This window comes from Synchiropus splendidus, chromosome 5 (assembly GCF_027744825.2).
Source record: "Synchiropus splendidus isolate RoL2022-P1 chromosome 5, RoL_Sspl_1.0, whole genome shotgun sequence".
NCBI lineage: Eukaryota > Metazoa > Chordata > Actinopteri > Syngnathiformes > Callionymidae > Synchiropus > Synchiropus splendidus.
Window position 1 is genome coordinate 16,952,582 of NC_071338.1, and position 15,034 is coordinate 16,967,615.

Here is a 15,034-nt window from a genome sequence, read left to right on the forward strand (position 1 = left end):
TTCCTAAGTTTTAATGATAAAAAGACTGACTCAGTTTCCTTCTGTCTTTTAACTAAGGTCATCTGTCTGACTATGTTGAAGCTACAGGTAGAAACCTTGGTTTTAAAATGGACTGTAATTGGCAACTAACCTCCTACGTTCCTCTGCAGTCCTTGAGGTCAGCTGACCAGCTGCTCCTGGAGGTACCTAAAACTAAGCGGAAGACGAGAGGAGACCGGGCTCAGTCTCAGTCTGTGGCCCCCGGCTATGGACTGCCCTCCCTCCCCATGTTAGACAGGCACCATCACTGTCCACTTTTGAAACACTTCTTAAAACGCACTTTTACTCCTTGGCTTTATACAACCGCATAGCTGATCTTTTTAGTAATTTTTAGTACATCTGCCCTGTTTTAATTTTATGTATTTATTGTTTTTAATGTCTGTTTTGTCCTGATTTTACAGTTCTACGGCACTTGAGCTTGAGCTTGTATTGCTTATTAAGTGCTTTATAAAAAATATGGTATGGTATTTCTACATTTATTTTTTCATCCAATATTCTTTCTATCAGCCAGTATTTTCTTTTTCAATGCCAATGTACGCAGTCCCTGTTTCAGCCCCATACAAATCCTCCCCATCCTTCTGTCCTCAATGAATGGCATTTAAACTGTTTAAATGTCTTCACCTGCCTGACCGTTAGGGGGAGCTCTAAGCAGAACTTACTTTCTATTGAGAACAGTCCTGAGGCAGTGTCTGTGTGTAAGACCCAGTCAGCATGTGTAATACCATGTTGAGATGCAATCCTTTCCTCTCCACTGTCCGCCTTCTCAGCTAAACAATGTCTTTAACTTGACCACGTCCTTAAACGGAATAAAGTAGAAATACATTTCGTTGTTGTCACGTCAACAACTAAACGCGGCATTGAGGTGAGAAGCCCGATGTGTCAGGACAAGGCTGTTTCTAGAGATAAACTTTTTTTGTGAGACAGAAGGTGATAACAAGATAACAGAATACATGATGCAGACCCACACTGAGTCATTCTGGAGTGACTTGAGCAATGCAGAAAAAAAGAGGAACTTCTTTTAAATGTGAGGTTTGGGGCCTCGAACCATATTTGGCTGGAACACAAATGTTTCCATGTGACAAATAATGATCCTATGTGACCATGTCCTCATGAAAACAAGGCGCGTGGATCCAGGTCTTAGGTGTTTCAAACTTTATCTGGCGTCACCAGCCTGATGCTTATCTTGCGGAGCCAGTAAATGAGGAATCAGGAATAAGAAGTGAGAGGGCTGGATGTCCCCCCGCTTGGTTGTCAAGTGACGGTCATGATTGTTGCGAAACACATGACGGCCACTGAAACCTCAGTGAAAATCGCTCACACATACAAAACTGGATCATTCAGTCTGTCAAGAAACCTGTTTCCGCTGTTGTCATGATCTGGACTTTCCAAAGGGTTTGGTCACATTAAAAGAGTCCAATCCCTTCACATCCAAGCCAATGCCAATGTTCGCAGGCACTTTCCTTCAGGCATTTGTTGCAGCGTCCCAAAACATACAGGTCGATCAATGATCAGCTGAAATGTTCGTGTATATCTGCCTGTTTTCATGTCAACACTTCATGGGGGGACCAGCATCTTCACCTAACACATCTGGAAAAGCATGTAGCCCAAGTTGGTAACGGATAAAAGAACAACTGTTTGTCTTGATTCCCTTCATGCAGTTAGAGAGTTTTAGTTTCCTAAGGGATTTGAAACCACATACACATAAATGTCTTTTATTGTGAGTTATGTCACATGTCTTTTTTTTCTTATTCAGACTTCTTGAAAGCTTTTGCCCTTCTCTCTGTCACCATTGGTTCAGTGGGTAGAGTGCAAGGTCGATGGTTCGTGTCTGACAAGTAGCTTTTAAATATATTGCATTTCAACACTATTTTCTACTCATTTGATTGAATTCTTTGTTTTTCTAAAGACACATGATTTGCAGATTTTAGTGACGACAGAGGTTGCGTTGTTTTCAATGTAGTTCATTTGGCTCCACTCCAACACCGTTTGACCTGTCTGTCAGATGCTGTGGGTCAGAGGAGCCATATTTGGCCGCTCAGCACTGCATGAGCAGGAGCGGTTGGCAGGGCCTTGTGAGTGCCACAATGATTCTCTCAAGAAGACAAATAAATGCCCTTTTTTTCTTACAGTCAGAATTAATTTTTTTTTTATTTTATTTAAATTTATTTTTGGACATATTGTTTTGTTTTTGGAAACCAGAGACCTCAGACCGAAATTTCGTTGCCATAATATAGTGATATATTTTTGTGCAATGACAATAAAGAAAGTCTAAGTCTAAGTCTAAGTCTAAAAAGGGCACATTTCTCATGCTGGAAAAAAAGGGGTTGGTGCTTGAGTACCACTAGGGGCCGATCAGGTCAGGAACCTGGTAGTCGTAATGACATCCAGGACATACTGAGGGACATTCCAAGTCCAAATCCTGGTAGGCTTCCAGAATAAGACGGGCAGGTGGAGTCCTTGCAAGGCCCCACTCAATCCTATTTAAGAGAAGCGTGACAGGAGCAGTGCCGAACACATCTGCCCCATACGGTGGAAATATTTTCTGTCAGTCTTATTGAAGACATTGAACATATCTTTGCATTTTCCTTTGAGTCTTTTCACACCGAAAGATCTGTTGAGGCAGTGCATTTGTAGTTATCGAGATGACATTTGGTGCTTGCCACTCGTCCAGACACGCAGCCGTGACTGGATCTTCGAGGTGTCGTGCTTCAAAACATGCTTCTACTCAACATCTTCTAGTTTGTACTGGCTGCCAGCTACTTGCCCCTGTCACTCTCTTACAGATGATTTTTATTTATTCATTTTTTACATTCATTAGTCATATAAACATGTTGAAAACCATCAAAAACATACATGTGTATGTGTTTCTAACATATTTCTATATATTCTCAATGGTGAAGTCGTCATTCATGACATGCTGTTCCTAAAGATAAGGATAAAAGTGCTTTAAATGACAGGTTAAGTCCCTTGGCAGCTGAAATTTGAAAGTACAAAGAGTTCTGTAATGAAATGCTGCCTCTTGTGAAAAGTTGTAGACATCACAAACGAACCAGTCACTGACACACTTTGTCAGCCTTTACATTTAGGAAGTTTTGTCACCTTCTTGTTTTAATAAGGAAGAAGAAGAAGGAGAAGAAGAACAAGCCCTATGTTACCAACCTAAAATTGGTAGAATTAAGGAAGTTTTTAGTTCCCCTGCTAATTCAGATATATAGAAAGCCAGAATTTTTCGAACGGCTTCGTCAATTTGCTCATCGGAGGAGAAACCTTCAATCCCGGCTGCTTCATGCCGTGAGCAGGCTGATGGTAAGAATCTGTTTTTTTTTCATCCATGAGTGAGACTGTGGGCGTTTCCCAGCTTTTACACCTCGCCACTGCACTGCAAAATGATGTTTAAGTCTCACAGAAACTTTGTTAGCGGATACAAAGTTCAGGAGTTTTGATGAACATTTTGATTTATCTGTTATTTCTTTTTTTCATTCGTTGTGTTATTTCCCATCTTATATTTTCATCACTGCATTAAAAACTAAAATTTCTTTATTCATATTACAAAACAATATTAGATAGTATTAAATCATACTTCAGCAGTTCCTACTTTCATGGTTTGTGTGACACTCATTGAGCTTCTATTTCAATATTAAGACTAATGCCCTTAAAGCGGAGTAATATTATTCCGGAGAAGAAAAACAATGGAGTGACTAACGTTGGAAGAAAATCTTTGTATAGTATTTGGATAGTATCCATTTGATAAAACAATGAACTAAATAACAGTTAAGCTGCTTTTTGAAAATAACTATGGGTATAGACCCTAACACATTTCATAGCAAATGGGAGAGTTAATCGATAACACAGTGATAATATGTTCAATATTGTAAGTTTTTTTTTAAATCGATAAATATAAATTCATGTTTTCATGTTTATTTGTTACATTTTTTTTGGGAAATATCACAATTTAAATATTTTCATGTAATAAAATCATTTTACATGTTAAAAGTTTTTAAAAATTAACAAATGCATTTAAAATTTATTTCCACAGCAGATAAGTCTAAATGTTCTCTTTTCTCATTGATTTATTATGATTTACATTGAAACTGACACAGAGGCCAAAGGGCAGCAGAGGTGCACAATAAAACCCTCTCAGATTTAAAATGTTTTCGTGATATGTAATGTTTGCATGAAGTTTGACTCTGAGACAGTGTTCTTTCTGCTTTTTACTTTTCTGCTGAATTACTCAACTTTCGTGGAGGTTACGAAATCCAAACGCTGCGGAGGGAGTTACAGAGTGTGGACATCAACCTGCAGTCATTTTGGTCAAACTGATGTTCTGCAGAGGAGGAGTGCAACATTTCCTGTTGCGACGCACCCTGTATCCTGTTTTCCACAGTCAGTGGTCATGCGTGTCATTCGCCTCTGCCTCAGTCTTGTGATCCTTTTCTGTAAATCACTATATGAGGCAGCTCTTAGTGAAAACAGCCAGCTATTTGCCTGACAACAGCATCTCAAGTTTCTTGTCCAGGTGACCTTGAGATAAGAACGCTGACACAATGACGACGCATATGAAGCAAATATTGCTCACGTTGCTGTGAACTTTATATATTAGAGATATAATCTTGAGAAGCATTCGGACAGAAAACCGAGAAGTTACACCCTGTGGTGTGACCAAAAGTAGACAGCGCTTGGTCAGAGTGACTCGAGTGTTGCTCACAAATGCATGTTGATGAAGTAAAATAGTTCACAGTCACATGAGCAACCCAGAAAACCCAAAACGTTTAGTCCTCCTTGCTCGTATTAAAATAGATATGGTTATGGGATTTTCTTCATCCAAGCTGATGATCACTTCAACATACTTTCTTTGCAGCTACAATCTAGACCAAACAAGTTGTAACATTCATGCACATTTGACGGCGACATTGTTGCTGTCTACGACGTCACTCAGGGAACAAGTGGAAGACGACGAACAAACAAAGCGAAATGGACTTTTGTAAAGAGCATTCTATTGTCTGCTTTGTGTGGGTTTGCTTCCAATTCTTTGGGAGACGCTTTGTGTCCGTAACAGTGTTGAAGAAAAAACACCCACTCGTGCTGAAGCTTGGATCATCCTGACCAGATGACACGTACATGGATTCATTTTAAGGCATTTTCAGGGAACTGAATCTGAAAGAAAAGTTTCCAGTTCCTCTTTTTCTGGCCGCAGATTTCGTGCTTGCGCGCTGGATTTATCTAAGGTCTCATGGCACAAGGAAAACAAAGATGAAGAAAAAGCCCAGGATTGAACAAGCTAGAATCATGGGTTAAAATCTCCTACATGTTTTCACACATGCATGTGCATGTGTGCTTGGGAGACGTATTCTGAATTCAAATGCATCAAATCATTGTTTTCACTCTAACATTGCTGCTTCGCTTCAGGATCTCAGGACTCCAAAGTGCCTGTGCAAATAAATAATGATGTTTCGATGTGATGTGTTGATCATTTTGTCCTGGTTTCCTGGAACATCTGTTTTATTTGAACCGGTTCTTTCTTGGTTACTTCTCCGTTTTCTTTTAGTTTGAGTAAAAAAACATGGTGTTGTCAACGCTAACCCATCGCCATCGGTGTATAGCAGAGACCGCCTGCCATTGTGACTCAAAGTACAGTCCATCCACGTACAGGTGCTTCAGAACGAACATTTGGATTGAGAAAGTTATCATTTTGAATCTGCTACCTCGTATATTAAATAAGTAAAAAATGCAGGCAGAATATGTTCAATCGAGTTTGAATTTAATTGAGACCACGACAATGTGTTTTCCTTCCACCAGCAAGTAAACATTGTTTCATGGTAGTAGTATTTTGAATAAAAACTGAATTGCATTTTTTAATTCGTACAGATATTTTTGTTTTTTTATGTTCATAAACATTTTGGTTTGTGTGGAAGTCTTTCATTCATTTTAGTTTTATTTCAGGGACTGCATATTTAAAGCAACTACACTACATAATAGACGAATAATATTATCGGCTAACGTGTTTTATGGTATCATATTACAGTATTAAGGCATTTTATTTCACCCTCTAATGCCTGAAAGTAAGTTGCATTTTTTTAATAGAAAAGAGTGGCACATAATTTCCGATTTATTTATACTTATGTTTCCCTTTTATACACTCGTGCATACGATTATGGAATTCTAGAGAGGCCATGTTTTTGGATACAAAAGTGCATATAAATATGGAAAAATAATATAAATACATGGATTGTTTATTTCTAAACTAACACTCTTAAAATTCCATATACAATCACTTCTGAACCTCTGGCTTTAATCGAAAATAAAATTGAACCCATTAAGTTTGGGAACCCCCTGGGTAAGTGCAGGTTATCCTGTAACTCACTGGGTATTAATAATAACAATGGAAAACCCAAACGCATTGCTCATCATGTCTGGTCAGGAAGCGGACAATGGTTTCCTTGAAGTGACCCTTCATATTAAAGCCATGATATCAAACATTTGGGGAATTGCTGCGCATGTTATTTGTTATGAACCAATTTCAGAACAAGTGAAGCACTAAACAACTAAATACATTATATGATATAGGGGGGCTGAGGAGGAGGTGGGGTGTGAGTAAGTGAGTGGGGCTGAGAAAGACTACTGGCTTATTGTATTGGAAAGGTTGACGTCATATGTGGAGAAAAAAAAACAAAAAAAAACTTCCTTTTTACGGAACAGAATTCAAAGTCACATAATTGCTTCCAAAAGACTGGATTCCATTCTGCATGAATTGCATTACAACAGTAAAAGGAAGACAACAGATATTTCAGCTGGAGGTCTGCGCCCCCCGCCCCCCTGCAGTAGCTCCTGTGGCATCTCTCCTGTGTGATAGCAATAATCTCCGTTTACCTGCGGCATCTGTTGGCCCGACACGCTGATACTGTCGCTTCATCTTATCCTCCAGCTGTGAGGTTTGTTTTTATCTCGCTGAATTAAAGTGGCCCAAACCTGCCTGCGTTCAGATACCACGTCATTTGATAAGATACAGCAGGTGTGTGGTCACTCGAATAAAGATTTGTCAAATATCATGTGACCGAAAATGTTTGGCTTACAGCAACTCGGCTCTTAAATCTGTCATTTGGACATTAGTGTTTAGAGAAATATGGACAAGTGGGAATAAGAGGCAGAAATTGTTGGCTCTGCTCCTTTTCAATCTCTATATAATCTAAGGAGAAATATTGACTGAATTGTATGCAATCTATTAACAGTGAAGCCATGTTAAATTACAGATGTCATCTAACTTGTCATGTAACACATTTACAATGTATTAGAGGAAAGTGAAATATTCATTCAACCATTCATTCATATAGCACTTTTTAGAATCACTAAACAAACATGACAGCAGCAGCATCAATAATAATAATAACAAGCAGAAGAAATGTTTTTCCCTAAAAATATCATACAAAAAATACAGATACACAAATGATCATTTATTTCAAGATTATTATTATTATATAATATATTTTTATGTATTATTTGTCATGGGAAATGTATGCAGTAAATAGATAACATATGTTATTTATCTATATATAAGAAACAGCATTGGTATGAGGGTTGGTTCCATCAACATCCTACAATCCCATCCTCTATCCGATAAACAGATGTTAAGACTGGGTCCGTGAACAGCACTTCATCCTTCCACCATGTCAGTCAATGTTCCAGCAGTGAATATGATGGTGGCTCCACCTGAGAACCCTGCTCACGTCGGGTTGCACAAACCCACATCCTCTCCAGGGAAACATAAAATGTCAGCCGAAAATACGCACATTTTTTACACTAAACACTGTCAAATCCTTCAGAATTCAGTTATTCACTGAGAAGAGGCGAACCTTAATAGTATCACAGACAGACTTGAAATGAAGTTTAAATAGGACAGAAATTTAAAATCTTTTTTTTCCTACCAATAATATATCAGCGGCAACTTAATTCTACATTGTGGACATAAGTAAATTACCCACTTTAACCCGCTTGGTACTTATTCAGATTCCTTGAGATAAGCGTCCACTCATGATTGGCTGCAATGGGAGGTGACAATATAAAGGCCCTGATCAATGTGACGTTTCACATCAATGGCCAGGGACCTTTAGCGGACACACTCTGCTGCTTCCACCCACAAAGAAAGTATTAACAGAAGTTCTTTTACATTGCTGGCCTGAGCGCGGCCCGTCTTTGTTTGCTGTCAGTCCTGCTGCATTAAAAGGCCTCCGTCTTAAGTGAGAATACTTTTTTTTTTGTTTTGTTTTTTGGTTGAGCGAGAGGAAATTTGGAAACATTGTGCAATGGTGCTGCAAAGGTTTTGAAAGTTCGAGAGCGCACATCACCTGCTAAGCCTCTGGAGCCGGTCTGTTGGGGAAGATTCCTCCATGTTTTATCCCTACAGAATGGAGAGTTATCTCATACCACCTGTGAGTATCGCCTTCTTTATCTTTTGACAATCGCATGACAATACCTCTGGCTGTTTTTGGATGTATTTTGAGAAGTCAAGCTGTAAATTTATGTGCGACATGAAAAGGAAACTGAAAAAACACTTGTACGCTAAAGTTTAATATTTCAAATCAGTCTGGCCTGAATGCTATTTAAAACAAGCGCAGTGAGAACAGTTAATGAAAACACAAGTTCTTCTGTAAACAGCAAACACTGTTCATTCTTTATCATCTTAAAAACTTCTTATCACTTGCAGCACTCAGAAGAAATCTACGACCCAGAGATCTACAGACATGAATATTATAATCAATACATGATAGAAACAGATATTCCTCCAGGTGAGTTACATTCATTGTATTTCCAGCATGACGTGTCCGTCGCACCAAGATTGTGTTTTTAACCAGCAACTTTTCCCTTCATTTCACTGCCATATTAAACACAAAGTCTGAGCGTGGTTACATTGTATATAAAAAGCTAAAGTGCAGCTGGAACGCACCGCATTCGGGTGAAGACAACACAGGAAACAGATGCTATTTCTTTCGGCCACCGTGACTACGTAAAACGACTTTCGCCCCAGGAGGGTTCATTGATTAAAAAAAAAATTAAAAAAAAGAGGGGCTTTACTTTTCTGGTCTTATTACCTGGTTTGAATATTCCATCACAACTGTCTTGAATCAAAAATAGATTCACCTTTCGGTTTCAAGTGTTGCTTGACAAAGTTCCCGGCTTATTCTGTCTGTCTGTGTATTTATCTATCATATATATATATATATATATATATATACATACAGGACAGTCCTTCATGCAGCTCAGTTCAGATTAATTCAAGACAAGACATGTAGTTTTCCTGACAGAAGCGGCGACAAGACCAAAACCGTTTCCCTTTAATATTTCCTCAGATGCTTGGGACTATCACACTCATCCTCATGTCCACCCTGTGGAGTTTGAAAACCTCCAGGAGGCCAATTTCACCGAGCTCCAGAGTGTCCAGTCTCTCCACCCGCCTGCGCTGATACGAAACGAGGCCATACGATACGACACAGAGAATCTTCTGGATCCAAATCTGGGTGCACATGCTCACATTATACAGCAGCCGGTAAGTCCTCTACTGACATTATACATAAAAATATATTGATCATGAAATACACACAGCGGCTTTAAACATGCTTGTATTGAATTCCTCTAAATCACACCACATTTCTTAATTTCCACCAAAGCCATTGCGATAGTTTCATTTCCTGGTCGAAAGTTTGGAATATGAAGACAATTTCTGGTACTTTTTAAATCAGGAAGTGAAGCTTAAGTCGCCAAAACACCCATCTTGATAGACAAACTCCTTTTAAGGCCAGACAGTGTGGATATGCTTAAGTGAAATAAAAGTGGCACCCACCGGTCATGACTCATGAAGGATTGAGCAACAGTGATGTTCACGGTGGTCATGTAAGGTAACGTCTGGCTCATGTGTTGCAGCCTCATGTGTTCCTGCCTCGCACCGTGTACCAAGCTCACATGTCACAGCGGAGCTCTGACGATGAGGAGCACGGCGCACGAAGCCCATTGTTTGAGGTTTCTGACGAAGAGTGCTTGAGAGAGAGATCCCACTACGTCGCAGGAGACCTGGGTAAGAAGACTGAGACAGGCAGGAGGTCACAGGCTCAAAGCAGATTGAAGCTACTCTTGGTTCTGTGAGCAGTATGGTCCCTCACATCCCATAACAATAAACGATAGACCTGAGAGAGAGGTAAAGAGTAAAGACTGTGGCGCACAGCTTGAAGCCCCTCAGGGGTGGAATATATTGAATTATTTTGAAGAAAGCTTCCTCTCACCACGTCCTCCTAGCTGTTGAGTACATGGTTGAGCTTTCCAGTGATTATGAAAAACACTAACAGCTAATAACCATTAAATATTGTGTTTATTTATTTCACCTTTCATGACCTGTGCAAAGGTCAGACTGGAACTGTGGTATTTGATATTACATTGTCAAATTTCCAGTCCCAATTATGGTTCAATGATCCCACATTGAGCAGTGGCAGGTCCACTTCTTCTAGACTGTGAAACAGACTCTCTGATTTAAATTCTGAATCCATCATAACATTATGAATACGCCAGCAGTGATAGACAACAAACAGCACGGCCAGGACATCTTGCTACTTTGCTTATTCACTTTTGGCAACTATGACTGTCTGGCTATGCAGGAGTTTAAGGACTCCAGTGAAGAAGATCACTTGTGTGGTTTCAACTCACACCATATTTGAGCTTTGCCGTGTTATTATATGACTCATATTTGGCATATTCTAATGACACGATAACAACAAAATGTTATCCGCGTTATTAAAAAAAAAAATAACACTGTTGCGTTTTCATAAGGCAACAAGAAGAAGATCCGTCTGTACCAGTTTCTCCTGGACCTTTTGAGGAACGGCGAGATGAAGGAAAGTATCTGGTGGGTGGACAGAGACAAAGGGACGTTTCAGTTTTCTTCGAAACACAAGGAAGCTCTTGCCCACCGCTGGGGAATCCAGAAGGGCAACCGCAAAAAAATGACCTACCAAAAGATGGCTCGAGCGCTGCGCAACTACGGCAAAACTGGGGAGGTGAAGAAGATCAAGAAGAAGCTCACATACCAGTTCAGCGATGAGGTGCTGGGGAAGACCCACGCGGAGAGGAAGCCATATTAGACGTTTAAAAAAAATATTTTTCCACTTGAAAAACAGTTTCCCATCGAGCAGTGGAGAAGCGGCGAGACTAGCTGTACATAAAGGTTCGCTTCTGCAGGCTAGTGCAAAGACTATGTGCACTTTCAAGTGGCATTTTTTATGAGTTGATTCTCATTTGAAGCGCTGACGTTGTGAATTGCAGGTCTGGTGAGTTTCACGTTGTCGGTTTCTCTGTGAAAATAAAGCTATGCTTCTGTTGATCAACTGTAATGAGACTGATTTAATGGTCAAAGTTGTCCCTTCTTTTAATGTATCATTATCATTGTGGGAACTGTTATTGTATTTCTTCTTGTTTACTAGCTTCCTGATGTCCTGTATGTACTTTCTCAATGTTCGCCTCAGGAGACAGTCTGACATCAATTCAATCTCTGCCTACATATCCAGACTGCGTGTACCAAGGAAGCCTTCATTCATTTAACTTATTTCATGTTGACCGCTTCACGGATATGTATGTATGAAGGCAAACTGCCCTCCACATTCAGAGACTTAATAAATAAATAAGATGGAAAGCTGTCAGGAGATAATGTAATGGTACATTTGGTTCTGTAAAAGCTCAATAAAAAGGCATTTTCTTATTTGCTGATGTTTATTTTCTCAAAGGGAACTTCTGGTCTATATCCAGGCTTTCTGAAAATTCATTCGTTTTAGGGAAGTGTGAGCTGCAGTTATTCTTAAACCGGGCTCATCTCTGCTGAACCCGCAGAATCCTCTACCATGGGATTCCTTTTTTGCCTTCACACTCAACAGATCAGAGTATGTTCACACCGGACTCAATCTCTGCACCAAAGGCGCTGTACCATGCGACAAACTGCCGCACATTAAAATGGGGCGGGGAGATGCGACACGTTTGTGGGGACATCTGTCACATCAAACGCTGGGGATGAAAGACGGCAACCCTGGTGACAGGTCCGAACGCTGGCATATGACAGCTCAGAATTTCGTGGTACCGCATGCAGAGAGCGGAATTCATAAACAAGGTGAACAAGTGAAATTGCAGAGATGCCCATCGTAGCTGTTGCTGCCATTCACAAGCGACTGAGCTGAAAGCACTTGGTAGACCCAAAGATGGAGGCGACCAAATCGCTTTTTTTCTCACTTTAATATACAAAGGGCTAGAATTCTGCCTCTCTGATCGGCCATGTTGACTCACTATAGACCCGTGCCTCAGCAGACTCTTCAAACGTGACTTGAAAGGCAGGGGTTAGTCACTGAGTATTGCCTTCCTTTACTCCCAAATATGATTCTTCATGGATGAGGATCAAGGGCCAGGTAGCCTCAGGCCACATGCTTGCCTGAAGTTTCAGCTCCTGCATAGACTACCACTGGTCTGACAGCTCAGACGATTGCCAAATGACTAGTCATGATGACCACAGTTAGTGTGTGACGGCAGTTTTACATAGTCCATATCCTGCATTTCCATGTTGTTGACTTCATGTGGTCACTCCGTTTGGTCGGTTGGTGAAACCACACCCACGGGCCATGTGACAGTTTATGAAAGCCCCACAAGATGAGCGGTCAGCAACTGACCGTCGAATGAATGGAAACCCCAACCTACATGTTTTTTTTTTACACGCTGAACACAATGCCACCTCAAAGAAAAATTCTAAAGTTTGGAATTGGATTGTTTCATTGATGGACTGAACAACAACAGTAAAAAATGGCAGACGCAAAGAACAATGCTGTGAATGAACAAAGTGCATTCGCACAAATAATTTGGGTGACCTTTTTCTCTGGCCTCAGCAGCAGCCCTTCAAAATGTCTGTGCACGTGCCGGAGATCATAAATGTATAGGTAGAGATGTTTTGCCCACAGTATTGTATATCACACACTATGACCGTGTTTTTTTTCTTGCTATGGCACCTCAGCATTTATGCACTTATTTTCTTATGACACTAGTGTGTCGCAGCACAATGGTGAAAAAACAGTTGAAGAATGGAATACTTTCAAGACTACTAATGTTCTAGGTGTATTCAATAATGTGTATTCAAACTGCCGTTAAATGTCTGCCATTTTTTTGTATGTTCTATGAGTACTTTTACACCAAGTAGAGTAGACTTGCACGACAAAAAAAAAATTGTCATTGTTCCTTCTCCATGTTGATGGTACATCTTCGTCAATGACATTCTATTGCTCTACTTTTGGTATCAATCTGTTCAACTCAGTCCCAGAAACAATGCATTGTCACTAAATGGGCATTAAGCTGTTAAAAAGGAAGCGGATATCTGATCACTTGCCACTTATTTTGCATCATTAACACAATTGTATTTTGTTGTTAATATCAACAAGCAGTCGGGGTGAAGTGGGTTTTGAAGGCACAGTGCCGATATTGAATCCAGCTTGACTCGACTTCCAGTCAAATGTACATGAATACCGCCTGAATAACAGCATCCTACTGAGACAGGCATCATATTTAGGTCCCTGCAGGAAACTGGAGAAGGTCAAGGTGGACATTTCCTCAAGTCTCCCTGTTGGGAATGTGGAGGTGACGTGGGTGACATTTGGCAGCCGTGGCAGGTGAGTTGATTTGTGTCTTCTAAATACTTCCCTTCGTATACTTCATTGTCTGCGCCGCTCATGTTGACATCTGCCCAGTAAATTGGCTCCATTTGCTGTAACTTGACCCTTCACCAACATTTCTGAAGCTTTTTCATCTTGCAGATTCTTAAAATGATGACTCAGTGTTTTCCTCCAAGCATGCACTTCTATTTTAGCACTTCAGATCACTGTTCACAGGCAAAAAAAAGAAAACAAAAAGTTACGCTTGCCAGTCGGCCTCCTGTTCATCTCATGTTGCTCTCAGGACAATCTGAGGACATCGGCAAAGGTGAGAGTCTAAAATTCTTAAAGAAACATACCAACCGTTATTGACCTCCTCAAGTTAAAATAAGGTGAACTGTGTTTTGTTATTGTAAGTGTCCATAACTGGGTCGAAAGGCTACTGTTGATTTCAACAGGAAAGGATTTGATCATTTGTGATGCAGCCAATGCACTGAAATGGATATTATTCTACATCAACTTTTAGCAAATGAAAATGAAAAAATAATAATTAACAAATAATTAATTGATTATTTAATCACCTGTGTGTTTTATTATTATTATTTTTATTAATTTACTGCTGTTCCTCTTGATTTGTTTTTCTCACAGAAATGAAAGTGAAAGTTTTGAGAAACATGAAGATCAAACTGGGGAATTCAGCATGAGCATGTTCCAGGAAGAATGGCAGCGTGTGGAGATTCCATTCTTTCTATATTTGTCTGATTCAGCAGTTCATCGCTCTTTTTTCACTCTCTTTTGCCTGCACTCATCCCGCCATGTTGTCTCACAGTTTGTTTCCAGGATCCTCATGAAAACATACCTACAATTTCTTGAACTTTTTGCCATCATTCTCACATGGATGATCAACTAAAGTGCGTGATCAAACCACCAGCACGGCCATTAGATTAGACGGCCTTTGTTACTCCCACAGTAAGGAATTTCAACATTTTCAAAATGTCATGCCAAAGACACTGACTCATACCAAAGACATTCAAGATAAACAACAAACGTCAGAGATGTCTACAAAGTATCAGCAAAAAAAAAGTGAAGTCACAAGCCACCAAACAATTCAAAGACCAATATTGTACATACATATCCAAAATATATAAACACATATCATGACAAAAAAATTAAATATAAGTAAATAGATAATACATAGATAATGATAAAGTATTGTGCCGACTAAACAGCCACTGGCAGATAACTGAATGACAGAAGCCTCTGGATGATGCGACTCATGCTACTTGTATATTAGGTCTTGGAATATTCAGTGAGTTTTTTCATTTAAGTGAGTGGTCAAA

At 39.8% G+C, this 15,034-nt stretch overlaps 1 protein-coding gene across 1 annotated transcript; it reads left to right on the plus strand.

The window, feature by feature from the left end:
* The first annotated feature begins 8,003 nt into the window (after positions 1 to 8,003).
* spi1b (Spi-1 proto-oncogene b) lies at positions 8,004 to 11,759 on the plus strand. Its single transcript, XM_053865204.1, has 5 exons — positions 8,004 to 8,462; positions 8,738 to 8,819; positions 9,381 to 9,577; positions 9,952 to 10,102; positions 10,849 to 11,759. The coding sequence occupies exons 1-5, from the start codon at positions 8,421 to 8,423 to the stop codon at positions 11,157 to 11,159; spliced, it is 783 nt and encodes a 260-aa protein (XP_053721179.1). The 5' UTR covers positions 8,004 to 8,420; the 3' UTR covers positions 11,160 to 11,759.
* The last annotated feature ends 3,275 nt before the right edge of the window (positions 11,760 to 15,034 follow it).

Coding starts and splice junctions, on each gene's coding strand:
- spi1b (XM_053865204.1), top strand. CDS start 8,421: ATGTTTTATCCCTACAGAATGGAGAGTTATCTCATACCACCT. Junction 8,820..9,380: donor AGAAACAGATATTCCTCCAG/GTGAGTTACATT, acceptor ATATTTCCTCAG/ATGCTTGGGACTATCACACT. Junction 9,578..9,951: donor CTCACATTATACAGCAGCCG/GTAAGTCCTCTA, acceptor CATGTGTTGCAG/CCTCATGTGTTCCTGCCTCG.